Below are 27,198 nucleotides of genomic sequence, written 5' to 3' on the forward strand. Positions count from 1 at the left end.
CGTCGATTTCGCAGATTGTTCACGCCTTCGCGCCTAGTTTTTTGTCGGTTTACTAGCCCGCGTCAAAGGAGGCGCGAAGCGCGAACTGGCAAGACTCCACATTACACACTGTTTTGACTCATATGTGGCAAGATAAATAATAATTATATTAAGCGCGCTCCAGACTTCGCGGCTTCGCGCCGCGATTCGCGCACGAGTGTGGAGGAACCTTTATATAAAGCGGCTATATTTTACGGTTTTACAACAAAACAAAATGGAAAAATAGGTAAATCACGTATGATGCCATAGATAACAAGCAGTTAAGCTCGATCAGCTGATGCTTTTCCGCCATATTGGCGAGAACCAAACTGCGAAATCGCCGTGAAGTCATACGTCAACGTCGCGACTTGTTTTCTCCGCGAAGTCGCGCCGCGATTCACGCACATAGTCTGGAGGGGCCTTAATGCTATCAAAAGAATGACAGTCTGGCACTTGTCACTTTCTTGTTGTCTTTAATAAATAATATAAGAATGCGTTTTAAAATCATGGAAATTAAATAGACCATACAAATTCTAAAAATATCCAAAACAAAAACCGGACCCACATTTACTATATACAACAAGTCAATGGATTTAGATGATGCTATTACTATTACACCATTAGAAATCGATGGTAGACGATGGTATGTGATGATCGGTTGGCTAGAAAATTCATTCAAACTAAATCTATACCATTCAGATGTTGTATGGAAAGGCAAATTTTCGTACAACAGACTAGCGACCTTTAGTAAAAAATTTAACATGACCGAGAAGGAGTATTTTACCAGTATAAAACGATGTTTATCTGAAAAGAGAAAAGATTACCACTATGAACTTAAGGACGGGTTTTTCTATTGGAAACAAAAAATTCCAAACGGATTAAAAGAAAGTAAACGAGATATGACCGTAATTCGAGGATTTTTGCCAGTTGAATTGGATACCTCTTCAAACAATACTCGTCCAGATTTGATAGAAGTTCTTTTGACTTTAAACAAGCAACTAAAGTATAAAGTAAACACACTCAAAACTGAGTATGAAACAATTAAATCAGACTATGAAACGTGCTTAAAAGACACTCAAGAATTTTTCAATTTAAAAATTGAAATGGAGAAAGCACTTTGTAGTAGATTTTTAAACACAATTCGTGTAAAAAAATCTGAAGTGGACTCATTCAAAACTTCGAACGCAGTATGCGCTAACACCAAACTATTTATTAATCGTTTGAGCAAGATTTATCCAGACAAAATTATGAATTGATTTTCAAAAAAGCATTTATGTAATTTATGCATATTGTACATTCGGCATCCAAAAATCTAACCACGTCCATATTAGTAAGGATTGAGATTGTTAAAAATGCGATAAAAAAATATGGTAACACCTTCTAATCGTTAAAGTCCTTTAGTTTTTGCACAAAAGCTTGCTTTAGTGTTCATGTAATACATTATCACAGGGTCATTCTTCAACTCGATAAGCTCACGAATGGCGCAAAAGAAATTACAGTACTGACACTAATGGGAGTTTTTGAGCAAAAATACAAGTATGTATAATTCAAACTGCAGTTTACTTGGTAATTCGAAATGGGTAAAGTCAAACATGACTTTAAAATTTACCTATTCATCAACAAGAAATAGAAACTGTAGTCTGCTACACTTGCTACAAGGACTTTATGCTGTATTTTGTTAATAGGTATTGTTCCGAAGTATTTTATAATGTCTAATAAAGAATTCTTTATTGACACATGCTTTTTTTTTTCATATTTTGTGAATGTTATACTTAGTAAGGCGCTGGCATTGGAGCATAATTAGAGCCGTAGGTGCTGTTTTTTTCCTACGCTTGTATTGTCGCCCAAAAAGGGGATTTTTTCTTCATAGTACTCCATGCGCTCGTAAAGGCTCTTATTTATATTTCAGAAACAGATAGGTTACATCCTAGAGGTAGCTAAACAGGTAAGGTTTAATTACGAACAGTTCCAGTCTAACGCTGCGGAACCCAAATACAACTTAAGGCGGTTCCCTGAGCCAGAAGGCGAAAAATCTCCTTATATGATCCTGTTTTTCTAAGAAGCGTTGATATTCGTAGACGTGGAAAAAATATATGTAGTTCTTGACTATATTATCTTTAATATCATAGCTTCCGATACACGAATTATGACACTTCGCTCGATACAATTAATTCCCAAAGTAACCTCTAACTCGGACTTTTAATCCAACTTTACTCGGTTATTTATTATGTGATACTATAAATAAAAAAAGAAGAAAAAACAATCTTAACTTAAGTAATAATTTCATAGCTTTCGAATTTCGATATTGTAGGGTAACGTTTTTAAAATAAATAAAAATCGACAAAATTCGATCAAAATTGACACTTGGCGCGCGTGATCTTTCCCGTTCTTTCTTGCGAAATGTGACAGAGACAGCGGCAAACCGACGGAATGGCCTTAAGGCACCGCCACGAACTTCGTCCACCCCGCACACGGCTAGCTAAATCTAAAAAATGTCTGCACACAATTGGCCCTAAAATCTATAACCGAGTCTCTGAAGACAGAAAAACTGCGAATAGCTACAATTCTTTCGTACTCAAACTTAAAAAATACCTAGTCTCTGCTGCCTTTTACTCGTTAAACGAATTCTTCTGATAGGAATAGAATGTCACATGAGTCCTGCATATTTAAATCATTATAATATTATATATAATAAACATTTAGTTAACAATTGTGTACCGAATTTATAATAATGCATTGTAATTTTAATAATTTAATGTATGTGAATAATAATGTAATTTAGAATAGCATTGTAAATTACTATGACGTGTAAAATTTTAATTTTATTAATAAATGATTGTATTGTATTGTATTGTATAGGAAAGTTGCATTTTATCTTCAGGAGTGGCAAAGAAATTTGATGCAAATTTTGAGTTGTTCATCATGTTGGCTGGTAGGATGGACATACATATATTATTATACCTCCTCTTTGGGGTGGACTTTAAAGTGATGGTTAGTATTTTCCTCACTTTGGTGTGGTGAAAAATGTTGTTTCACTCGGGAGCCAAGTTTGTTTAACCCTCATGCCTTGAAACCCTCACAACGCTCATTTCAATTTTGGAATCTTTCGTTTGCTCGATTTATTATCAATATTCAATATTCAGCAATTCAGCTGCCGCTGTGCCGATAAATCGCAAAGTTGTGTGTGTTAAAGCCTCTACAAAAATTATAAATATTCGCATGCGAATACATTGCGGCATTTGATCGATCGATTGAATTCGGTAGTTTGGCAAAAAAGAGTAGAAATTAAAAAGTGGAAACACTGTAGTGTCGTCCCGATTTTCTTAGATTGATTTGAAAGGGACGACACTACAGTGTTGCCACTTTTTAATTTCTACTCTTTTTTGCCAGATTGTACTAAGCAGGAGCTTAGCCCGCAATCATCAAAAATCGTATGCCATTGCCATTTGTTGCACCGTCTGTAGAAACCTTAAGAGGTTAAACAAGTTCTGGCAAGTTCACGCTGATCACGTCAACCCATCGTCAACCGAAGTCATCAACGGTCAAAGTCTTCTTCTTCTTTTAAAATTATGGCTTCAGCCCAGTGGGACTATTTCGCCAGTATCAAGGTATTGAGAGGTTTACAAACGACAGAAATTGTACGGTTGTACAAGACAGTGTACGGTGATTTGTTAGCTCTTGTAAATCGATAGCTAGTCTTTACAAGAAGCACGTGGACTACCGGCCGTTGACTCCAAGATGGTGGTTAAACGCGCTTCAAAATTAATTCTCCATTCACTGCACACTACCACATTAGTTTACTGTATAATAAGCTATCGATATTACACTTTAAACAATATTAATAAGCAAAAAACAAAGTAATTAATCACGATGCTAACTATCAAGATGGCGCTCGAACCGGAAGAGCGGTCAAAGTCTTCTTCTTCTTCTTTTAAAATTATGGCTTCAGCCCAGTGGGACTATTTCGCCAGTATCAAGGTATTGAGAGGTTTACAAACGACAAAAATTGTACGGTTGTACAAGACAGTGTACGGTGATTTGTTAGCTCTTGTAAATCGATAGCTAGTCTTTACAAGAAGCACGTGGACTACCGGCCGTTGACTCCAAGATGGTGGTTAAACGCGCTTCAAAATTAATTCTCCATTCACTGCACACTACCACATTAGTTTACTGTATAATAAGCTATCGATATTACACTTTAAACAATATTAATAAGCAAAAAACAAAGTAATTAATCACGATGCTAACTATCAAGATGGCGCTCGAACCGGAAGTCCAGCGGTCAAAGTCAATGTCGTCAATGTCTTATGTCAATGTCACTGTCAAGTGTCACTCACATCACATGCTATTTTTTCATAATAATAGCACCACTAAAATGTTATAAAAATGGATATAAATGAACAAAATACTACATTCGTAACAAAATTTAACATAAACAATCGAAGTATTTACATAAAAGTCTCGTGGAAAGATACCGAAACAGACGTATTTCGCTTAAAACTGTACGAAGGAGAACGCACTTGGTCGGGGCGATTTTCTGCCGAGTTTGCTGAGAAATACAGGGACGGTTTTGACGAAACTAAACCAGAATACTTGAAAAATGTTGAACAGAGTTTAAAAGGTGACAGTGATGATTTTACCTACGCTTTTAGTGAGACCGGCGATGATGAGGCAACGTTCGTTTGGAAGAAGAAATTCGTAGGTTCTACTGCAACTAGAAGCCATGGATCGGTGTCCTTGAAACTGGATGCTCCCGAGTCCAAAGACGTTTTGATAGATTTCTTATTGGATGAAAATAAGAGTTTACAGCAAGCCATATCAGATTATAATGAGAGGACCAACATATTGACTGGAGAGCTAGACAAATGCAAGCAGGAAATGGAGAAATATGTAGACATCAAGACCACTTTAGAGTCTGTGTTGTATGGGAAGTTTGTTCAGATATTGAATACTAAGAAGAGGAGAATAGAGCTACTTGAAGAAAATATACAGAAGTTCACTCAAGGAAATAATGTTTAAACTATAGCTGGTCAAGCAAATCTTGTCAGTAGAAAAAGGCGGCAAATTTAAAAAATGTAGGCGCGAAACATGCGCGAAAGGATATCGTCCCATAGAAAATTTGAATTTCGCGCCTTTTTCTACTGACAAGATTTGCTTGACCAACTACATATAGAAATTTTAATTACTTTTATTTTATCTGTGATCTCTTTAAATATATAGTCTGGCAAAAAAGAGTAGAAATTAAAAAGTGGCAACACTATAGTTTCGTCCCGTTTTTCTTAGATTGATTTGAAAGGGACAACACTACAGTGTTGCCACTTTTTAATTTCTACTCTTTTTTGCCAGACTACTGATTGTCAGTTACTAGAAAATTACTGGAGTGTCCCACAGATATGTCCCATAAAAATGTCTGTATTTATTTGAAACTTATTATTAAATTCTGAAATACTAACCTACATCTGTATAGATTAAACTGTATTATTATTTTTTCTTCAGTTTAGGAATAGACAATAGATTTTTTGTTTTTGAGATCTATGATTTGTTGATGTAGATTAGTAATATTTATCAAAGATGTCATGTTAATGTAAAAATAAAGGTTCACTTAATGAGTGTGTATTATAAAAAAAGAACATTTTGGTCATATGCAAACAATAAATTATCTGGTAATAAAAAAATCGAACTTTTCATACTTACCTCATTAATAAAAAGTGGACAGGTTTTGTGTATGCCTTTTTCACATTAAGATTCTCTTGTGCTCAACAAAGATCACCTTCCGCTATGGCAATTAGTGTAACTCGTAATTAACCATACTTTGCATAGGGTCATTCAACCCCCTCCCACAGTGAATGTGTTAAAAAAAAAGTTATTTATTTAGGTACCAACCCATTACATTAAAATAATAATTATTCTAATTTGTACATGCTATCTATATTAAATTTAACTTTTCTAAACTAAACTGAAATATAATACCTAAGCTATAACATTAATTAAATAGTTGCAGCGGAAGCCTTGCTCATACAGTAGCAGGTTGTGTACACTACGTTAACAATGCTGTTCGTCGATTCACTCTCACTCTCCCGACAAACGACCAGTGCCTTTTACACATTATAGTGTAAAAGTCATCTACTCTGTTCACTAAACACTGAACCCACTTGTACTCTGTTGTTAAACTAGTGGTACTGTGAGTTTTAGTCTGTAGACCTTGCATACCCCCATGGTTCCGCCATTTTGAAAAATTTGCAAAGAGAGTACATATCTGAATGTCATAACACCTGTGGCATGCCCTACAACTGATGCCTTAACACAGCGGTTCTCAAACTTTTGTGACGCAACCCATTTGGTAAGCGAAATATTTGAAGCCCCAAATAAAAAAAAATCGTTCGTCACTGACTCACTGTGGACCAGATATACCTATAGAAGAGCTGGTTTTCTTATTCTCATACAAGTATTCTCGCGGAGCCCCCCCAACTGAGGCTTTGCGGAGCCCCAGGGGTCCACGGAGTACACTTTGAGAATGGCTCCCTTAACATTTAAACTCCCAACAGACAAGCATTTAATTTGTATACATTTTTTGTTGCCAGTATATAAAAAGTCCATGCATACTTATAATAACAATTGAAACTATTATAGTTAACACTTTCCACAGCCACATACTAGGTGTATTCATTTTGTATAGCCTCTAAGGCCCAAGGTCCTACCTGTAAGTTCTTCTTCAGTTCGATGAAAAACCATAGGTATTCAATTGGAACAGTTGCATTTCTTTTGTTTCGTAAAATTTTCAAACAAATAAAAACCAATCCGAAGACAATATTAAATAAAAACCAACTCTATTCCCTGGACTATAGGTTCAAATTTCAGTTGGCAATTTTGGATTTCCCATTTGTATGGCTGGGCCACAGATTATATAATACTATTTTGTTGGAAACAACTGTCTACACGGTCCGTCCAGACCAAGGCCACGCGATCCGAGGAGCTTATCGGCGACCGTCTAGCAAGCGCTTTAGCCTGCAGATTATATGCACGGATGGGACTTTCAAACACAACTATAGAATAATCAATAATTTATTCACTGAATATAAAACTTGAACTAAATCTGTTAATCTAAATTAGTAGCTTCGTCCGAAGAGCGTGATCATCTTGGGTTTGTTGTTGCAAGCCGGGTGTATGCAGCGGTCGGCGGCGGTCAGCGAGCGCGGCTGCTCGAACGGGATGCAGAGCGACTTGGCGCCCATGGCGGGGGCTTTCACGTCCGTTGTTGAGTCGTCATCCGTCCTGCGAAATAAACTTGTATTTACCCCCTTATTCATAAAACTTTACGGCCCTGATTTAGAATTATGTTTCATCCCTTTCTTATACCTTTCTTACAAATACATAAGTCAAAATGACGGATAAAGACAAACGATTCATAGCTAATTCAGGCGGCTTAGCCAAGGTGACAATCGCTATCGCTTCGCCATCGAATCGCTTTGTGTCTCTCTATCACTCTTCCATGTTAGTGTGACGGTGAGAGTTGCGCTTCGCTCGCTACGGAGCGTTAGCGATTGGCATGTTGTCTACGGGGCCAGGCCAGTAACGCGTTTATGAATAATGCCATTAGTATTTTTTCAAAAGGCTCTCTTGATTGTTCAAAAACTGATGAGAAAGTTGCATTTTATCCACATGTGGGGCAAAGTAATCTGATGCTAATTTTGAGTTGTTTCCTTGTTGGCTGGTAGGATTGACTTAATTCTTTTGGATGATAAATATTTCGTAACGTTCATTTGGATTTGTTTTTCAAAAAAATATTGAGGTTTGAAGTGAGTCAGTTTAAGTTTCGAGTGGCCTTGGTCCTAATAGGGTAAATGTACCTAGCGCTGTCGTTCTTGATGTTGTCTTCGCACGGTATTTCCCCGCAGAACGGCGCGAGCAGGATATGTTTCCTCTCGAGCGCCGCCGTGAAGTCTTCCCACTTGGTCACCGACGACAGCCGCTCATCGCGCTCCTTCGTGGCTCTGCGAACAATATCAAAATATAGGTTAAATCAATCATATAGTGCGAGGTGAATGTTTAGGTCAAACTGAATAACTTTCATTATGGGATCAACCTCGAGCTCGATACCATTGTAGAAGTTGTTCAGTATAATATAAGTATGCCTTGTACCAATTTCACCAGAAATCCAACTAATGTTATATAGGTAAATGCGAAAGTGTGTCTGTCTGTCTGTTACCTCTTCACGCTTAAACCGCTGAACGGATTTAGTTGAAATTTGGTATAGAAATAGTTTGAGTCCCGGGGAAGGACATAGGACAGTTTTTATGTCGGAAATCATCCCTAAAGAGGGTGAAAAGGGGGGTGGAAATGAGAAAATTAATAAATTGCCTGTTTTTTTTATATACCACGTCGGTGGCAATCAAGCATTAATGTTAATTGGTGTAAGCATATTATGCTCAAAATTATTGCCATTAGATTTCATCCAGGCGCTATACTTACTCTAACTGCAGGAACCATTGGAACTAATTCCACTGAGACGAAGTCGCGGGCAAAAGCTAGTAATTGTATAAAGTTTAAAGAACATGGACGAAGCATGGCTATGGTTAATGTTCATGAAATTGTGTAAAATATCTTCAATAATGTCAATATCCAGGGAGGAAAATGAGGACGATATGGAGGAAAAGCGACAGACGATAGTGGACGATAGTTGATAATACTCACTTAGCCAACATCTCATGGTGCGTCCTGTCACTCCTGTCAAGTACTTAGATCCGTCAGATCCTTAGGAGCCATCGTGGCTCGTTTGAACATGAGCTTCTCTCCCGTGAGTCTTCGGACCGCTACCAGCTCGCCCTTCGCCAGGTCCTTGGCTCCCAGTTCCACGCGAAATCGAGTTGCACAGTTTAATACCACTACCACTACGTAATAACTACTGTCAACTTGACTAGGTGTAATACTAACTTGGCGAACATCTCATGATGCGTCCTCTCAAGTAGATCCGTCAGATCCTTAGGAGCCGTGGCTCGTTTGAACGTGAGCTTCTCTCCCGTGAGTCTTCGGACAGCTACCAGCTCGCCCTTCGCCAGGTCTTTGGGTCCTAACTCCACGCGGACTGGAACACCCTGATGGGAAAAGATTGGTACAAACGTAAGATGGAATGTTTATGTTTTAGCTGACACTGGCTTCTGTAATCCTTAATAAGGATTTAAAGGAATAAGCAAGACTGTGAGACCATTGTGTGCATATTGGTGTTGATATTTTAGTAGATATAGTTTTCCCTGAGGTCAGGAAGTCACGTTCTGACTTGACACCAGCGGCAACCAATTCTCAACATGTTTGCTGCACTCGTCTATCAGCTTCTGGCGATCCTCGTGGTGGTGGTGGTGCTAACCGTGATTCCGCAGCACCACAATGACTAGGATAAGTTGGATGGCTACGCGGAGAGGCAACACCGGTAAAGTAGCTAGCTTACCTTAAGCTCCCAATGGTTGAACTTCCATCCAGGCGAATAGTTATCCCTGAAATCGCCCTCAGACTTGATGCCAGCGGCCACCAGCTCTCCAACCAGTTTGCTGCACTCGTCCATCAGCTTCTGACGATCCTCGTTACCAGTGCTGGCTGTGATGCCACAAGGCACCACTATTACTTGGATGTCGGCTACGCGGGGAGGCAACACCAGACCGCGGTCGTCGCCATGGACCAGGATCATTACACCTGAAAGAATGAAAAGGAAAAAAAGGTTTTTAGGGTTTACATATGGACGCCAGAGAAATAATTTATGTCATTGTGTTACTTACTAGAAGTCTTGTCGTTTGCAAATCTCTCAGAATTATAAAAAAAACCGGCCAAGTGCGAGTTGGACTCGCGTTCCAAGGTTTTCGTACATTACATAATTTTAACAATGTATTTTTTCTATGTGAAACGTGAGTGAAATGTCTTTAAAAAACCCTTAGGGGTCGGATCAAAAACTAAGTAATTAAGTCCAACTCACGCTTGACTGCACATTTCTAATAGGTTTTCCTGTTATCAACAGGTAAAGAACTATTTTGTGTATTTTAGTAGTGACTCAGTTAGACCCGGACCCGGTCCACGACCCGGATCCGAACTCAGACCCGGACCCGGACACGGAAATGCTACTAGAGAAGTGAGTTTACGTTAACTTAGAAGTTTTTCACAGCTTTAATGGACTGTAGACCCAGGTCACCCAGGTCTACCCAGGTATATAGTTTTAATTTCAACTCGAGACCTCCACGCATTCCCGAGATAAAGGGCCTTAACAGACAGACCGACGGACGGACGGATGGACAACAAAGTGATCCTATAAGGGTTCCGTTTTATCCTTTTGAGGTACGGAACCCTAAAAACGGTAAATTTAACCCAATCAAGCAATTAGCTAGCAGTACGTATGTTGGATTAGCTAAATAATAATTTGCGTTTGTTCATAATAATCTATTTCCGAGGCTCATCGTTTTAATTATTTAAAAATTAATAGTAATGTTACAAGAAACTGTTTTGTTATATCACTTTGATTTTTTTGGTATTCAGCATAACAACAGCCGTAAATATAACTAAGACATATTAATGCTTACATAAAATAAGGCCAACAACAGTTATTGTTGTTGTGTTAAATCTGTATGTGCTTATCTATTGGATTATAATGATCTTATTTAATACATTTTGAACATGATAAAGACATTATTACAGAAGTCATATCATTAAAAGACTGTAAGTGGTTTCCTGGTTTCATTATTTTTCACAACTGTACGCCTAGTGTAATTATCGTTTGCGTTAAGCTTGGCGCGCTGTTCAAAATCGCATACAAAAATAGACATAACGCAAACGCTCGTCACGCTATCGAATGAAATTTTCACTTGGGGTTCTGATAACAAATCGTCGATTTCATTGATTAACCCAGGATGATGAAACAATTGAATTTTATTATCTAATCCTATCCTAGCCGGTACTTCGGTAGTGACCCTGCCTAGAAAGTAGGAGGTCCCGGGTTTAAATCCTGGTAATCATCATGTCTACTCTCTTATCGTCTTATGGTGTATATTCCTATTTGTTTCCGCCCCACGTGACCGCCGCCGCTGTAAGTCGGGGCGAAATGAAAATACACCTACCCGTCTTTCTACATTCCTGCACCAATCCTGTTTCCGTTTGGCGTTTAGCCCAATGGTTAACTGGACTGGTAGAGAATGCCTTAAAGGATCCGCCATTTTTGTTAAATTGTGCAATATAAATAAAATAAATAAACAATAATAGTTCCTGAATGGATATCGTCGACTGTTCATTCTATAAATCGGTTTAAATTAAATGTAGTTTTATCAATCTTGGTTTTTCAAATTCTGCTTCCATGGACTACGTTCCTTGTAGACCATTGTAACCATATTACTGCGAATAAACCATTTGTACCTTTAAATTCCTTTGACGACGGGTCTGGCCTAGTGACCCTGCCTGTGAAGTGTCTTGGGTTCGAATCCCGGTAAGGGCATTTATTTGTGTGGTTAACACAAATATTTGTTCCTGAGTCATATATTTATCTATATAAGTATGTATATCGTCGCCTAGCACCCATAGTACAAGCTTTGCTTAGTTTGGGGTTAGATTGATCTGTGTAAGACATAGAAATATATGGTGTAAGATGTCCCTTAATATTTATTTATTTGTGTTCTGTATTTGTATGTGCAAACAATAGGCTAGTTTTTTAAAGTAGTCATTATAGATAGATTACAATCTCTACACTGATTCGTAATCCTTATCGTAAAGGTATAAGGTACACCGTTACCAGTAAAGTATGTTGCTGTGTCAAGAAATTACCTACATTAATTTAATCAAAGAGGAAGAAGATTTAATCAGAAATTAGCAAGATAGTGAGTATTTATATATAAAGATGGAAAATAAATCTCGATCACTATAATCAGGTGTAGTGTCAAAATGAAGCAACTTTTGGTTTTATTCGCTATTATAGCTGTGGGCAGCTCTAGTAAGTCATTTTAATTATTTGTACTTAATAAATAAATATGTTTTTGATACTTAGTTTAAAATTATGAATATACATAAAATATATTACGCAACCTATATCCTTACATTAGGTAATCTTTAATTTTTATTATGTTACAGGCGTATGGAAAGGCGGATTGAGAAGTAAGCTTTTTTTTACTATTCTGTTTACAGTTGTTTTGTTTTAGAAGTTGACTATAATAATAAATATATCATCTAACTTTGCAGTAAGATTTGATATCGGCGTCAACTTCGGCGGCACCTTCTTCTTCGACATCCCGCGCACACTCACGAACGCCGTCTCAGAAGGATGGGTGTCGCAAACCCAGGCCGACGGTCTGCCAGTCACTTCTGTCTCCATGTACTGCTACTCTGACAACATCGTGTGCTGCTTCTACGATTCCAATGGCGATGTAGCTGGCGTGCAAGTTGCTGTAAGTTCACGATATGTCTCTAATGGATGTTTCAAGCCCAGTCCAACGGTCTGCCCGTCATCTATATCTCCATGTACTGTTACTCTGACAAACATCGTGTGCTGCTTCTACGATTCCAATGGCGATGTAGCTGGCGTGCAAGTTGCTGTAAGTTCACGATATGTCTCTAATGGATGTTTCAAGCCCAGTCCAACGGGCTGCCCGTCATCTATATCTCCATGTACCATGAACTCTGGCAATATCGTGTGCTGCTTCTTCTATTCCAACGGCGATGTAGCGACAAGCAAGTTGCTGTAAGTTCCTTCCATACAATGTCCCCAGACATAGTCGCAGACCAAAAGGCTGCCCGTCAGTTTCTTTCTGTAATCTACTACATTCAGGATCAATAATAGTAGCGAATTCCTAACAGCTTAACAAAAAGGAAAATGTACCGATATATACATTTCAACGCAAGCTTTAAGACTAACTAGAAAAGATTATTAGGAACCACAGATACTCTTACTTTTGGTGCGTTTTTAAACCCATCGTTTATTCCTTATTCGATAACACCATTCACCATCAAATGATGAATAACTGATAGGTATTAGGTACCTAATGTTAGATTTTTATCAAAATCATCAATATTTTTTTGCGTTACAAAAACTTACAAAACCATTACAAAACCTTAGGGTAGGTGTTGGTTACAAAATATTTTTCCAGTGTCATCAGATGTCGGTTTGTTCAGCAGCCGGTCTTAAATTCCTAAAAATATGTATATCCGTCCATTACACATAACAACTGTGTATGTTCAAGCGAAATAAATAAATTGAAATTGAATTGAATTTGAACACTATTAACTGATTGTTTTCTTCTACAGCTGCCGAAAGACAAGTTCACTCCCTACTACAAAGACATGGATGCGGTGGGCTTCACGGACTGGACAGTGGATGATGTTGAATACTACACTTTGCAGCAGTACTTCACCACTGAAGGTATTTTAATAATGTCCACTATACATTTCCAATACACCCCGCACCTTTGAATATTGCCCAATACACAATTTCTGGCTATTAAAAAAGTTTTGGTTGGCTTATAAAATTCTGTGTTCTTGCGCGGCATTAAAATACTTAACGTTGTCAACATGCGCACTGTACGCGCACTGTACGCGCGCAGTTAAGTCGCTCGCTACAGAATATACAGGTTGGCCATATAATAAGTGCATTCCCGTTTGCCAAGGAAGTTTTGAGATTATACTGAGCAACTTTTACTATGGGATCAACCACGAAATCGCGCGTTTTACGTCAGAAACGTGACAGTTACGTAGTAAGTGGCGCCCTGAATATATATTTTATTAGTACATTATTGTCGAGGCTCGGAAGTAGCTACTTGCTGGCTAAGGATTCGTTTTAAACGGACGACCTTGGGAGTCCGTTTAATTGAATCCGAAGCCTGCAAATAGCCTTCCAGCCGAGTCATATATAGTGCTTTTCTCAAAAATGGCGCAATAAATACAAATATAATAGCAATATTTTACAGAAACAACGTTCTTATGTATATATTTTTACAGAAAAAAAGTGAAATGTTTTGCTTTGCCGCCTTTTTATTTTTTTAATTAAAAATAGAAGTGTATTTTTCTGCTGAAAATACGCCAACCTATTTGAGACACCTAAATAGTCGCGGTACCAACATTATAATAATAAGTACTGATCATCTGTTTGGCTGTTTCATGGACCTATGCCTTCATTTGATATGGCCACTTCAACTTTTAAAAAGTTTGGAACTCGACAAATAATGGAATTTGTATGCAACATTGCAGTCCCGAAATCGAGACTGCAATGTTTTCAACTTTTTAATTTTTTGACTGACCATAAACTACGCACTTCGCGACCTATTTTTTAACCGGCAACGTCGACTTTGCCGTCCATTTTTGAGAAAAATTTCTTGTCGGACCATGCGAGAAGTCATTTCTGAGCTTTTTTAGTCAGACTTTTAATTAAAGTTATTCTAGTTCGTTTTTCACTTCACGTTTGAAAGCCTTGTACATAAAACTATATCTAACTATACACGGGATTCATTTGTGGAAAGGCCTTTACATACAATAGAACATTGTGCCCTTTACTTTTCAGAAATCCTTAGCAGCCGCGCTATTACGCGTGCCAACGAGAACAAGATCATTGAGAATGGCGGCGTGTGGCTTGTGGGAACTAATAAAGAGGTCGTACAAGTCTCCAACACCACCAACGAGCTCGTCAGTGAGGGTGTCTTCACCAAACAGGCCTGCATTCCGTGGATGGGTAAGTGCAAAGATCAGGTACTACTGACATATCGATATCAATCAAGCCTGTTTCTCGAAAGGGCGGGTAAATTTTATAATGCATTTTTACTATTTGCGATCCTGGCATAATGAGGGCTATCGTTTTTCTGCTCACCAGTTGGCGCCTCTGTTGATGGTGGTCCAAAAGACTAAAGAACAGCTGTCAGTCAGTTCAGTTCAGTTTTTGGTTCTTATGGCATCTGTCCATTGGGACAATTTTGCCAGCATCAAGGTTGTGGGAGCAGAATTTCAGTATCAGAACTTGATCCAGTCCGTGTAGATGCTTGATCGGTTGAAGAATCTAAACTACTATAGGAATAAAAATAGAAAAAATGGACGGCCAGAAAAACCAATAGAAACTATAGAAAGTAATGAGCCGACTGCCAGGATCAGGTTTTTTTTTTTTTTTTAAAAAGAACATTACAGGAAAGATTTCTTTGTTGGAGTGATTGTATTTAAGTTAAGATAAAGATAAGATAAAAGACATTTATTCCTGATAGTCACAAACATGTACGAACATGTACGGGTAACAAAAACAGAAGAACAGAACATTTATAGAAATTACGTAGCATCGTTGGCGACTGTTGGTCACGTGAAGTCGTTTCATTATGCTTTACGCTTTACCCAAACAAACAAACAAAAAACCGGCCAAGTGCGAGTCGGACTCGCCCACCGAGGGTTCCGTACTTTCTAGTATTTGTTGTTGTAGCGGCAACAGAAATACATCATTTGTGAAAATTTCAACTGTCTAGCTATCACTGTTCTTTAGATACAGCCTGGTGACAGACAGACGGACAGACGGACAGTGGAGTCTTAGTAATAGGGTCCCGTTTTTACCCTTTGGGTACGGAACCCTAAAAAACACATAGAAACGCATTTTTGGGAAAGATAGGGTAAGGTAAGATGGCATATAACATCGTAAATAAAGTTCGTGCACATCCGTCATTAAATTCAATGCCTTTCTTCTTGCAGGCCGCCACTACTACTACAAGATGGACCCCAGCTTGAGCTGCGACGAGCCTATTTTCCCGTGGTTCCCTATCGTGGAATCTGGTGAACTCGTTGCCACCGGCCTGATGGTCTTCGGCGTGCTGAACCTGGACAGTGATGCTAGGAACTGGTTTGAGCACCCTAGCGAGTCTGCTGTGAAGGTAACTTGATTGACAGCACAAATAACTGAGTTTACGATTAACGTTTGACGAATCACTGCAAGGTGAACCGCCTAAACGAGGAATCTAGATAGTAGTGGCTAATCCCATTACATTTATGTAAACAGATAACGCACAACCTAAATCATTGAAGGTAGGAATAGCCATAAAATATGAAATAGTCTTATTGTACAGATTAACTAAGAAACGCTTAAACGAGATTTTAAGTGTTAAACGACTTCTTCGCGGACGAAATCGCGGGCGGAAGCTCGTATACTTAAACATATTACCCACAGAAATACTTTTCTTCTATTGAATCCTTGAATTCATTAAAAAAAGTTAAGTAAACTACGTTTTCTTCTAGGCGATCGTCACTTCTGGCCCAGACTGCCTTTACGCGCTAGCTGGGAGCCCTGGAGTTGTCACAATGCACATCTATTACATCGACCAGCCCTGGCTGATATCCTGTATATTCCAATAGACTACGCCTGACTAGAGTTAATACAAGGTGAAATAAAATATCACTATAAATAAATGTGTGTTTTTCTCCATGCTTTGATACACAAGTATTTAATACATCCATAGGGACTTCATTCGTTTGTCTATAATAAATCTCATAATTACATCATTGTTTGTCTCTTTAACCTTTCGTACTTATGTGAGTGGTGGTACAAAATAGTGGAATCAAACGTTAGTGCCAATAACATGCAAAAAGAATGGTCAGGATCTTTATCATATCTACACAGACACAACAACGTATCTACATTTTTAGGGTTCCGTACCCAAAGGGTAAAAATGGGACCCTATTCTTAGACTCCACTGTCCGTCTATCAGTCACCAGGTTGTATCCCATCAACCGTGATAGCTATAACAACAAATACTAAAAAGTACACCCTCAGTGAGCGAGTCCGATTCGCACGTGCCCGGTTTTTTTTTTATTCAGCTTGCCAGCGCTCGGCTTTAGCAAGGCACATTGCAGTTGCAAAATTCCGGTCTTATAACGCCGCGGAAGATGACCTCATCTTGCTTGACTGGTTACTGTGTTAAAACTATCTACGAGTATACATACAAGCTATAGAAGATTAGAGGCTAACAATACAATTTAATTTTCTCCCTGTAGTGAACGACTGCCGAACACAAGCAATAAAATAAAATTATAAAATACCGTGACCTGTGAGTGAGAAGTGGAAATGCCGACAATATGGCTTCTTGCTGTTATAACGTTGACTTATTTATATGTTGTGGAAGGGCGTAAGTAAACCAGTTTTAAGTTATGTTTTTTTGAGTTTACGGTATCAACACCAAAAATGACGATGTTAATTTTCGTGTAGGAGTAGGTCTAGCTAGAAGTAAAATAAGAGACTTTAAATCGGTTGAAGAATATTTCTTTAACATTCATCAGTCACTGTTCTGTGAAGGACAACATTGTGTGGAAACCGAAGTATTCCCAATAAAGCCTTATTGTTTTGCTTCTGAGTTATTTAAGTACATAGTTTCAAACAAATAATATCAATTTATTATTTTGTACAGAATCTCAGTGTTTAACTCCTGACGGCAAAGGCGGTGAATGTAGAAGTATAGTAGAGTGCCCAGAGCTCAGGAAAATAGTAAACAAGACAAAAATCACTCCCTACGAGTCGGACTTTCTGATGAGATCAGGATGTGGATTCGCAGGCGGCCTTCCTAAGGTACTTTATTCAAATAATTAACTATAACAAAATACGAACGCTCCACTAAAGGTTAGTGCCCTCTGTCTTGTCTTAGCGGATGTTCGGGATGGACATTTACCGAAACAAGATAGCACAGCAGAATGTCTTCGGTCGAACCGTAGAACAGCCCAACTGAGGAAGTCCTTACACCTACCCGTATTAGACGACTAGGTAAGTGTGTGTTCCTGACGGTTTATCAGAGCTCACAAAGATGCACAAGTATCACGCTTTATGTCGGTTGGGGTCATATTATATTGAAGAACCCTAACCATAAGTGGAGTAGGCCTTTTAAATCGTTCGTGGTTGCTTTGACCAGTAATTAAAGTAATGAGAATGTGTTAGAGAAGGACAACATAGTTCAAAACTTTACTCTGTGATGTGGTTTGGTGTAGTGTGGTGTATTTTACTCTGTGGTATCGTGTGATTTACGTCTTTTAATGACAGGTGTGCTGCGCAACTACCAACACCTGCCTTACACCGGAGGGCAGCGAAGGCCAATGTATAAGCGTGTTCGAATGTCAGCATATAGCGATGAGATTGCAATCTCCGACTGTCTCGGATAAGGATAAAGCTTATGTTAATAGTATAAGGTAAGCTTCGGTATTGATGGATAGACGGCTCTGAATTTTTTTAGGGTACCTATACGAGTACTTAAGCCACGGCATAATCGCACGTACGGACGCCGAACGATGGACCAGGAAAACCTTGAGTGGAGGCCCAGAGAAGATCAGAGGGGTAAGTGTCGCCCAAAAAATTGGTGAGTTTTTCTTTAGTATGTGACATCTATTTCAGTTTAAGTATGTATTTTTTCCATCCAGATGTCACAGCCCCACAGGCTTCTTCGTGTGCTGCGGGCCAGAGTCGAAGCCCGGCCTTTGTGTGCCCTCCGCGGCACCTCCCCACCCTAGCAGCGGATGCTGTGGGATTGATGGGAGCAGCGGCAACAAAATAGTGGGTAAGGCGGTTTTGGTCACGACGCGTGAACGAGACAGTCAGTCAGTTAGTCATTGTGATTTCGAAGCTTGTGTAGGGGCGTCTGCTAGCTGGTACCCGTGCACGGAACGGGAGCACGCGCGCGGGTGCCATTAGGTAAAATCCGCGTATGGATCCGCACCAGTTAGCGTTGCAGAAGAGGGCTATTGTCAAGTGAGTGAGTAATATGACTGCTAAAAGATCTCAAGCCTCTGAAGACTTCTAAATTTGCTTAGATAAGCAGCTGCCGATGCTGCAGTCATAAAAAACAGCCCGGAGGTTAAGACTGGTCATAACTTTTTTTAATACCTAAAAAAAGACAATAGGTTAAGCCCCCATGATGCTCAGTATTGTCAATAATTCTGGTTAGGAAAAGCATGCAAAAAGATTTAGGACCCCGTGCTTTGGAAAGTGCTCAATAAAAATGGCAAAAAAATCTAGTCAGTTTTTTTTTTTCAGGCGGAAACGCAACATCCATCGAACAGTACCCGTGGTTAGCGATCATAGAAAATAAAAGGAGTGACATAACGAGGGTAGTTTGCGGGGGCGCCCTCATTTCCGGCCGCTATGTGCTGACGGCGGGCCACTGTGTAAAGGGCTTGGCCTCTATCGTTGGGACACCGTAAGATACATTCATTAGTTCATGACAGGGTGATAGAAAACAAAAGAAGCGATTTAACCATAACCAGGGTAGTTTGCGGGGGTGCGCTCATTTCTAGACGCTATGTACTGACGTCGGGCGACTGAGTGAAGGGCTTGGACTCGAACAAACGCTGGGACGCCGTAAGATACTTTCCTTAGCTATGACAGGGTCGCCATGCAAGGTCATATTTGTCCATATTAATTAAATCTGTTTTATACTTGTACTTCATTATACCCGTATGATATAGTACATTGTGCAACATGTGGCATAAGTCAAATATTGCAAACGATAGTTAAATCGCGAAGGCTTGCCGGAGCGATTTTTAGACTCGAGTTTGAAATATTATTACGCCCCGAGTTACACACAATGTTTTTCATCACACTTGCGATACAAAACTGAAGTATACAGGACAAAAAACTGTTAATTATAATACTAGAAACTTCATAACTCACTTGGGAAAACGCTTTTTCTATAGTTCCCGCTAAGCCTGCGTGCAATTCCACATTTATTGAGCGAGTGTGATGAAAAACACTTTTTTATTCTTTCTAGAGCAAACGTGCGGCTCGGCGAATACGACATATCAAACCCCGGTGCGGACTGCGTGCCCGTCGAAGGGGGGGACGGTATGGACTGCACCGAAGAACCGGTGGTCATACCTATCGAAAGGGTGATACCACATCCAGGCTTCGAGCCGACTAATCGATTAAGAAGGAACGACCTCGCCTTGTTGAGATTGTCGAGACTTGCACCTTATACAGGTAAACAAAAGAGGGTATGAATTGCATAGAGATCACCGGCACGATCATCTCCTTCGAAAGGGACCTACTACCTAAGAGTGGTATGTCACCTGTCCAATTTATTTGTCCAATGTGTATTTGCATCTCACATTTTGCTTAGTGAGAGAGTGAGACGCGGTGCACATTGGACCAAGATATTAGAGGTGGAATACCAACGTAACCTACGTTCTTTCGGCCTCTCTAGTGGATCAATTCTTATCTTTTGTCAAGTCACGGTAGGATGGTAGGTATATACAAAGATGCGGCCAATAGTGTCTTTTGTATGCTGTGATTTAACGCAAGACCCTTACACTCCACGATATGTGACGTTTTCAACCAAAAGGTACCACATTGTCGCTTGTCGATAAGGTTGATTTCAAATTGAAGCTATATGGAAATAGCGCCTTATTGACAACCGACAATAAGTACCCTTTTCGTTGAGAATGGCACATATTATTTCGAACCCATTCAAGTACTCACCTCTAACAAAAGATAAAGCTGAAATAATTGTTACCCAAACACGGCTATGGAGAATTATTTTCAAATTTCAGATTTCATCAGGCCCATCTGCCTCCCAACGAGCGATTCAACCGCCCACTTTCCGTCCACCGAGAGGCTATTCGCGGCAGGCTGGGGGCCCAATAACGAAACGCATTCAAACAGTGAAGTCAAGCTGCACGTCGACTTGCCTTACAAGACCATTGAGGTACTAAATAAAACTACTATTTTCTCGAACATGCCTGGAAATATTGCCATTACGTTCGTAGTAATAGGTTACGAAGCGTGTTACGTGCGCCTAAGCGAGACAGCGGCAATAGATTTACGTACATTGCCGGCCTAGACAATGTGTGTCTATGTTACCGCCATCTTTCCGTCCACCGAGAGGCTCGGCAGGCTGGGGGCTATACATCCACAACACACGAACAAACATTCATGATGACCACACAAATAAATTACCGACTAGGCTTGGAGGCCGTTAATGGGCTAGGAGGCCTAGGAGGCCGTTAAAATAATAACATAGTTATGTATCTCCAGGGACCTAGGTTGTAAAGATTTATTTTTGTTCTCAATAATTTCAGTCCTGTCAACCAGTTTACGACGTGCCAAAACGCCGCGTCACCTTGTGGGACAACCAGATATGCGCCGGAGGCGAAAAGGGCAGGGATACGTGCAAAGGTAAACTGCCTAGTGCTTGATATGTTTTTAGAAATATATTCATCAGTATTTTAGAGACATCGTGAAAAAACCGTGCCAAGTTGCCAGTGCTCATGGGAGCCGGAAAAAGAAACCGAGATAAAGCGAGGAAGAAGATGATGATCAGTGTTTTAGAGACAACAAAAATAATTAACGTGTGCGGGAGCTCGTTAGCACGTGCACATACCATACCTATCTCGCTTGGCTAGCAAATTGTACAGTTGCTCTTTGGTGCGACTAAACACGTGCAACAACACATTAACATTAATAAATTGATTTGATAATTAGCTTAAGATAATATATATGTATATATTATTCACCATTCATAAGTGCTTGTTGCTAGGCCTATGAATAAAGTATATTTGAACTTTGAACTAAACTTTATTTTCGTTTACAGGGGATTCTGGAGGACCTCTAATGTACGCCAAGACGGACAGGTTCGAGATAGTGGGTGTCGTCAGTTTCGGCCCCACGCCGTGCGGCCTGGTGAACGTGCCCGGAGTATACACTAAGGTGTCAGCGTATTTGCCGTGGATTAAGAGCACTATTCAACCTTGATCAATGATTACACAGATTATACCAGGGTCCGAAAGGATAATTATCAATGATATATCTTGATAATTATCGTGATTTTTAATTATCGATTTGATAATATATTAACCTAAAAACTAAAGATTTCAAAGAAAATAAATATAACACCATCCATACCTGGGATAATTATCCGGCATTTATCGGATAATTATCGTGATAATTATCAAAGACTGTAATTATCTGGATAATTTTGAACCCTGGATTATACTGAAATCAAAGACCCATGTAACTCCTGATGAATAAAGTCTAAGGAAAAAACGTGCCTCAGAAATCAAGAAAAATTTATTCTCGCACAGATGGCGCCTACACATTTGGCCTATTCTCGGCTAGATGGCGTTGAGGATTTCGTTTGTTATTTAACAATTTTAACACATATCAGTGAAAGAACATGGGTCAAAATTATATAAAAATAATAAATACAAATAAAATAAGTGTTCCGTTTGTCAAAACAAAGTTATGCACGGAACACTAAAAATCATTTATATATTTTATTTGGTATTTTTATACATTTTCATTTTTAGTTTTAATCGTGTGTCGATATATGGCAGCAAATTTACTGTGACTACAAAATTTACTATGACATTCCCTCTATCCTATACATTCTCTTTGCTGATATCCAGAATTAGAATTGGTTTCATTATAGGTACCTTAATATCATTTTACCCACTTACCAAAATTCCTAGATATCAAAACGGGAACTCATGCAATCTAAAGCTCAGCCCGGCCTTAAGAAATCCATGGCAATGGCCCCGTCCGTCCGGCCCCGGCGACCAAGTAGATCAGTGGTTCCTAACCTTTTCAGTACTGTCACCCCCTTGACTAACTAGGGAACTCGATTTTACCCCTCCTCCATAATAATTAATATTCTTTCTTATAGATAGGTCTTTGTTATCTTTGATTTTGAACCCCATAAAATACCAGTTTTACCCCCGTAAAATGCCAGGTTTACCCCCGCGGGGGTAATTACCCCCAGGTTAGGAACCGCTGAAGTAGATTTAATAATCCTCTTAAATATAGCCACTTACCAATAGTCCTGGTGGTGAGACCCCACGAGTTCTGGAACACGTATTTCTTCTCCTGCGTGTCTGGATCGTCGTATACGATCTCGAACATTTTTGAGAAGTTCTGACCCAGGTGGTGACTCGTCGCGCCCTGTTAAATTAAAAATATACGGGGTGGCTAAAAAATAAGTGCATTCCCATTGCCAAGGAGGTTTTGGGATTATACTGAGCAACTCTTTTACTATGGGACCAAAAAAATTACCCTCCCATAGAAAATGGACCAGCCAAAATGCATGAAACAGCCAAATTTTTTATTACCCAAAACCTCTGGCAACGGGAATGCACTTATTTTTTAGCCACCGTGTATATAAAAGATGTTATTCGTTAAGCTTCTATTAGATTCCGTTTCGATTACTTAACTCTGCAGAGACAAAGTGTGAAAGTACCACTATAGTCCGAAAAGAAATTGTAGAAAATTATTGAGGGCGCCACTTCCTACGTAACTGTCACATTTTTGACGTAAAATGTCTAAACATAAATAAATAAATAAAAACAAATAAATATTATAGGACATTCTTACACAGATTGACAGTCCCACTTATGTTATGGGTACTCAGACAACGATATATATATAATATTTATATAAATACTTAAATACATAGAAAACACCCATGACTCAAGAACAAATATCTGTGCTCATCACACAAATTAATGCCCTTAAAGGGATTCGAACCCAGGACCATCGGCTTCACAGGCAGGTTCACTACCTTGTTGGTTGTTGACGACCGGTCTGGCCTAGTCAGACCGGTCGTCAACAACCAACAACCATGGCAACATTTTTTTTTAATGACAATGGGGTCTGATTATTGTCCATGGGTACTGAAAGATTCACAGCAAAAATCTGAGGAAAATCCGTGTGGCCCCTTACCTGAATGCCTCGACCGCTAGCCGGCACGTAAGCCTCTACAGTGGTGGTGTAGTCTCCACCCGCAAACTTTTCCTTCTCTGTCTTCCGCCCCTTGATAACAGGGATGGCGAGATACTCTTCGTACACGCGCGCGTACAGATCTGTAATTCAGTATTACGTTGAGTGATATTTCTGCACTTTACCGTGATCTTCATATATTATACAAAATCATCAAACATGGCATCATTTTATGGTCATCTGCGTTTTCATGTCATGTTACACCAAGATGGGGCAGACTTTTTAACGTGGCAAGAGAAGGTGCGGAAGCGGCAGCGACGAGCGGCGGCCACGGGTGGGAGCGAGATAGCATACGTGGGAGCGAGATAGCATACGTGGGAGCGAGATAGCATACGTGGGAGCGAGAAGAGCTGGAACGCGGCGCACGGTCCCTATAATTCATGTTAAAATTCGAGTGATATATGACTACAGAATAAGTACACTTACAAAACATTCTCTCGCCTAATTTTAACATTTCTATCTACTCAAATTATTCGTTACCGTCAACAGGGGTGAATAGGAATGGCTGGGGTGAATAGGGACAAAACTTTAAATATGATTTTCCTGACAATTTCTTAAGAAATACCCACACAAATTGTATCACAATTAGTCTACTATTTCAATCGAATGATACAATTTGTGTGGGTATTTTTTAAAAATTTGTGAAAAATATCACATTTATAGTTTTGTCCCTATTCACCCCGGTTGACGGTACGTCGTTAGGTATTGCACCAAATGCACTTGACAGTGCCCGTTAAGACTTGAGACTATCAGGAGATTCTTCATTTCGTGTCGAGGTTCCTTTTTCATACGATGGATGTCCAGTAGGCAGAGCTGTTAACAGACCCCGCTGTCTCGTCATGTCTCCTTTACACTTTCGGCGATGATCGTTGATAGTATCATCATCTATCATCGGCAAGATCATCGTGCAAGCATATCTACTATCAACGATCATCGCCGATAGTTTAGAGGGGCCATCAGATCCAGCAACTTGGAACCTGAGCCTATTTAAGGACTTCCAAATTGGCCAAGGTTGATTTAGATAAATAGATCTATATCTTGTAATGTCTTACGGGGGAACTCGGACTGCCTTGAACTGGTTGCACAGCTCGTACGCCTGTTCGTTCCATCTATAGCTAAGGCCCAATTTAATTTACGACCGCGAAGTCCTCACCTATTAGCTGTGCCTAAAACGCGCACTATGTCTCATAGCAAATCACCACTTGTCCGCGCTCTACAGTATATCAACGCGCTCCTCGCATCAGCACCGGAATGTGATTTATTTGCAAGTAGTTGGATGGATCTGTGTAAAAAATGTATGAAGTACTGTGAGGCGATGGATAAGCGTGAATCATCTGTTTTGTATTAGTTTTTCTTTCTTACATTTGTTCTGTTGTCCTTTCTAGACTGTATCATGTACCTAGTTGTATAAATACTTTCTATTATAGATTTCTCAGTGTATTAGTTCGCTGTAATGCTGTGTAAATTGTTTGAACTAATAAAAAAATATCTATTTATCTAAATCAACCTTGGCCAATTTGGAAGTCCTTAAATTGGTACTCGGTAAGTATTTACCGAGTATGTGGAGCACTTCCTCCCCCGCCTCCCCGGCGGTGCGGTACGCGGTGTGGCCCTCCTGCCACAGGAACTCGCGCGTGCGCAGGAACGGCTGCGGCTGCTTGAACTCCCAACGCTGTCAACAATACACAAATTTATACTGAGCAACTCTTTTACTATGGGACCAAAAAATTTACCCTCCCATAGAAAATGGACCAGCCAAAATGCATGAAACAGCCAAATTTTTCATTACCCAAAACCTCCTTGGCAACGGGAATGCACTTATGTTTTAGCCACCGTGTATATAAAATATGTATTTCGTTAAGCTTCTATTAGATTCCGTTTCGGTTACTTAACTCTGCAGAGACAAAGTGCACTTGACAGACTTTTTCTTGCTGTTGTTGTCTGTACATGTTCGTACTTGTGTTGTGATCGTCACGAATAAATGTCTTTTATCTTTATCTTTAAATGTATCAGAAGGTTGAAAAATAGACTCCGTAAAACGTCTATAGTAGCAAGCAATGATTGTTTCCTTACCACAACATTGTTCCACTGGTTAAGCTTGATGGGCAAGTCTCGGTAAGTCTGAAGCCACTTAGCGTAAGCTGGGTACATGACGGTCTCCGATGTAGGACGGACAGCAATGTGCTCGGCCAGTTCTGATGACCCCGAGTGTGTGACCCATGCGACTTCTGGGGCAAAGTCGGCTATGTGAGTCTTCTCGCGTTCTAGGGCCGCCTAGAAAAAAGATTTTTTTACAGTAAGCGCATACTTTTTTTTATACGACGTCGGTGGCAAACAACCATACGGCCCGCCTGACGGTGAGCCGTCACCGTAGCCTATGGACGCCTGCAACACCAGAGATATTACTTACGCGTTGCAGACCCTTTATTGATTCCATATTTGTAATTGTTTTTTGTAAATTTTGGTTAATTGTATTGCTTGTAAAAATTGACATGTAAAAGTGCCCCTGTGGCCTATTTGCTGAATAAATGTTTGATGTTTAAAAACCTGTACACTTTTTGAAGAACCCCATACTGTAGCCTCTCGGGAAAACCTCGGCAGGGAGCTCATTCCACAGCCGAAGCGTCCGCGGGAGGAAATTCCTCTTAAACCGCATAGTACGTGACCATTTAGGTTCTAGGGTGTGAGGATGAACACCCTGCCGACGGCGAGCGGTGCGGTGATAGAAAGTGACCGTTGGCATCATGTCAAACAATTCTTCAGAGCCAATCGGCTGTACAATGGTACAAGCGGTAGAACACACGCAAGGAGGTAAAGTCTGTCCTTAGACCGTTCAATACCGCTTGTGAGTTTGGGATCCTCGACTATTCGTACATAACAGCGCGCCTTTGGACTGAGTCGAAGGGTCCAAGCTGGCATCCAGGTGCTCATGCCCAATACTTATGTTAGGGCAATGACTACAGTCAGTAATAAAAGCATTAAACATTGTGTTTGAGGCAATTAGTCAGTCTGAAGTCTTAAAGGCGAAGTTGCTTTTTGGTTCATTTTCTCGTATACTCTGTTTTATAAACACATGAGTTTGGAATAGCCGCGCATAAGTACATAGTGATGTTATGTAGTCAAAGTGACCAAGAAATTAGGGATTGACGGCCTAGTAGATATAGACGATAAGAATGTATAGGGATACGGGGCTGGCGGTTCCTTTTCTGACCAAACAGCGCATTTACCGCGAGTCGTGTCATGCTGCGGCCTAGGCCGGCAATGTTGTACAAGAATCCATTGCCAGCGCAACACGATGTTTCGCCTACCTTAGAGACGAAGATGGGGAAGTAGCAATCCTTAACGCCGAGCCTCTTGAAGTTGGTGGAGAGGAACTCGCGGATCACCTCCCAGATGCTGTACGACCACGGCCGGAAGATGTAGCAGCCAGATATGTCGTAGTACTCGATCATTTCCGCTGC

The 27,198-nt window shown here is 39.9% G+C and overlaps 5 protein-coding genes across 5 annotated transcripts in view; 4 read left to right on the plus strand and 1 right to left on the minus strand.

The window, feature by feature from the left end:
• The first annotated feature begins 549 nt into the window (after positions 1-549).
• On the plus strand, positions 550-1,336 carry LOC134748390 (uncharacterized). Its single transcript, XM_063683171.1, has one exon. The coding sequence runs from the start codon at positions 606-608 to the stop codon at positions 1,272-1,274; it is 669 nt and encodes a 222-aa protein (XP_063539241.1). The 5' UTR covers positions 550-605; the 3' UTR covers positions 1,275-1,336.
• A 3,014-nt stretch (positions 1,337-4,350) lies between these two features.
• LOC134748284 (DNA repair protein XRCC4-like) lies at positions 4,351-6,427 on the plus strand. Its single transcript, XM_063683017.1, has one exon. It carries the CDS (start codon positions 4,405-4,407, stop codon positions 5,035-5,037), a length of 633 nt encoding a protein of 210 aa, XP_063539087.1. The 5' UTR covers positions 4,351-4,404; the 3' UTR covers positions 5,038-6,427.
• Positions 6,428-7,064: 637 nt separating this feature from the next.
• The window catches only part of LOC134748337 (bifunctional glutamate/proline--tRNA ligase), an 88,055-nt gene continuing 67,921 nt past the window's right edge, over positions 7,065-27,198 (minus strand). The window contains exons 23-31 of the mRNA XM_063683107.1: positions 27,046-27,194; positions 25,811-26,011; positions 25,292-25,409; positions 23,681-23,820; positions 22,777-22,903; positions 9,461-9,702; positions 8,950-9,110; positions 7,866-8,009; positions 7,065-7,290 (exon numbers count right to left, since the gene is read on the minus strand). Coding sequence (XP_063539177.1) covers positions 7,125-7,290; positions 7,866-8,009; positions 8,950-9,110; positions 9,461-9,702; positions 22,777-22,903; positions 23,681-23,820; positions 25,292-25,409; positions 25,811-26,011; positions 27,046-27,194 — 1,448 coding nt within the window. The 3' untranslated portion in view covers positions 7,065-7,124. The remainder of the gene's footprint in view (positions 7,291-7,865; positions 8,010-8,949; positions 9,111-9,460; positions 9,703-22,776; positions 22,904-23,680; positions 23,821-25,291; positions 25,410-25,810; positions 26,012-27,045; positions 27,195-27,198) is intronic.
• LOC134748484 (uncharacterized) lies at positions 11,012-16,389 on the plus strand. Its single transcript, XM_063683285.1, has 8 exons — positions 11,012-11,080; positions 12,084-12,135; positions 12,220-12,425; positions 13,282-13,396; positions 13,484-13,488; positions 14,413-14,698; positions 15,691-15,869; positions 16,231-16,389. The coding sequence occupies exons 1-8, from the start codon at positions 11,012-11,014 to the stop codon at positions 16,345-16,347; spliced, it is 1,029 nt and encodes a 342-aa protein (XP_063539355.1). The 3' UTR covers positions 16,348-16,389.
• LOC134748214 (phenoloxidase-activating enzyme-like) lies at positions 17,030-21,740 on the plus strand. Its single transcript, XM_063682929.1, has 9 exons — positions 17,030-17,117; positions 17,397-17,554; positions 18,020-18,165; positions 18,394-18,530; positions 19,007-19,169; positions 19,740-19,948; positions 20,518-20,672; positions 21,046-21,142; positions 21,558-21,740. The coding sequence occupies exons 1-9, from the start codon at positions 17,057-17,059 to the stop codon at positions 21,716-21,718; spliced, it is 1,287 nt and encodes a 428-aa protein (XP_063538999.1). The 5' UTR covers positions 17,030-17,056; the 3' UTR covers positions 21,719-21,740.

Source organism: Cydia strobilella, chromosome 16 (genome assembly GCF_947568885.1).
Source record: "Cydia strobilella chromosome 16, ilCydStro3.1, whole genome shotgun sequence".
Lineage (NCBI taxonomy): Eukaryota > Metazoa > Arthropoda > Insecta > Lepidoptera > Tortricidae > Cydia > Cydia strobilella.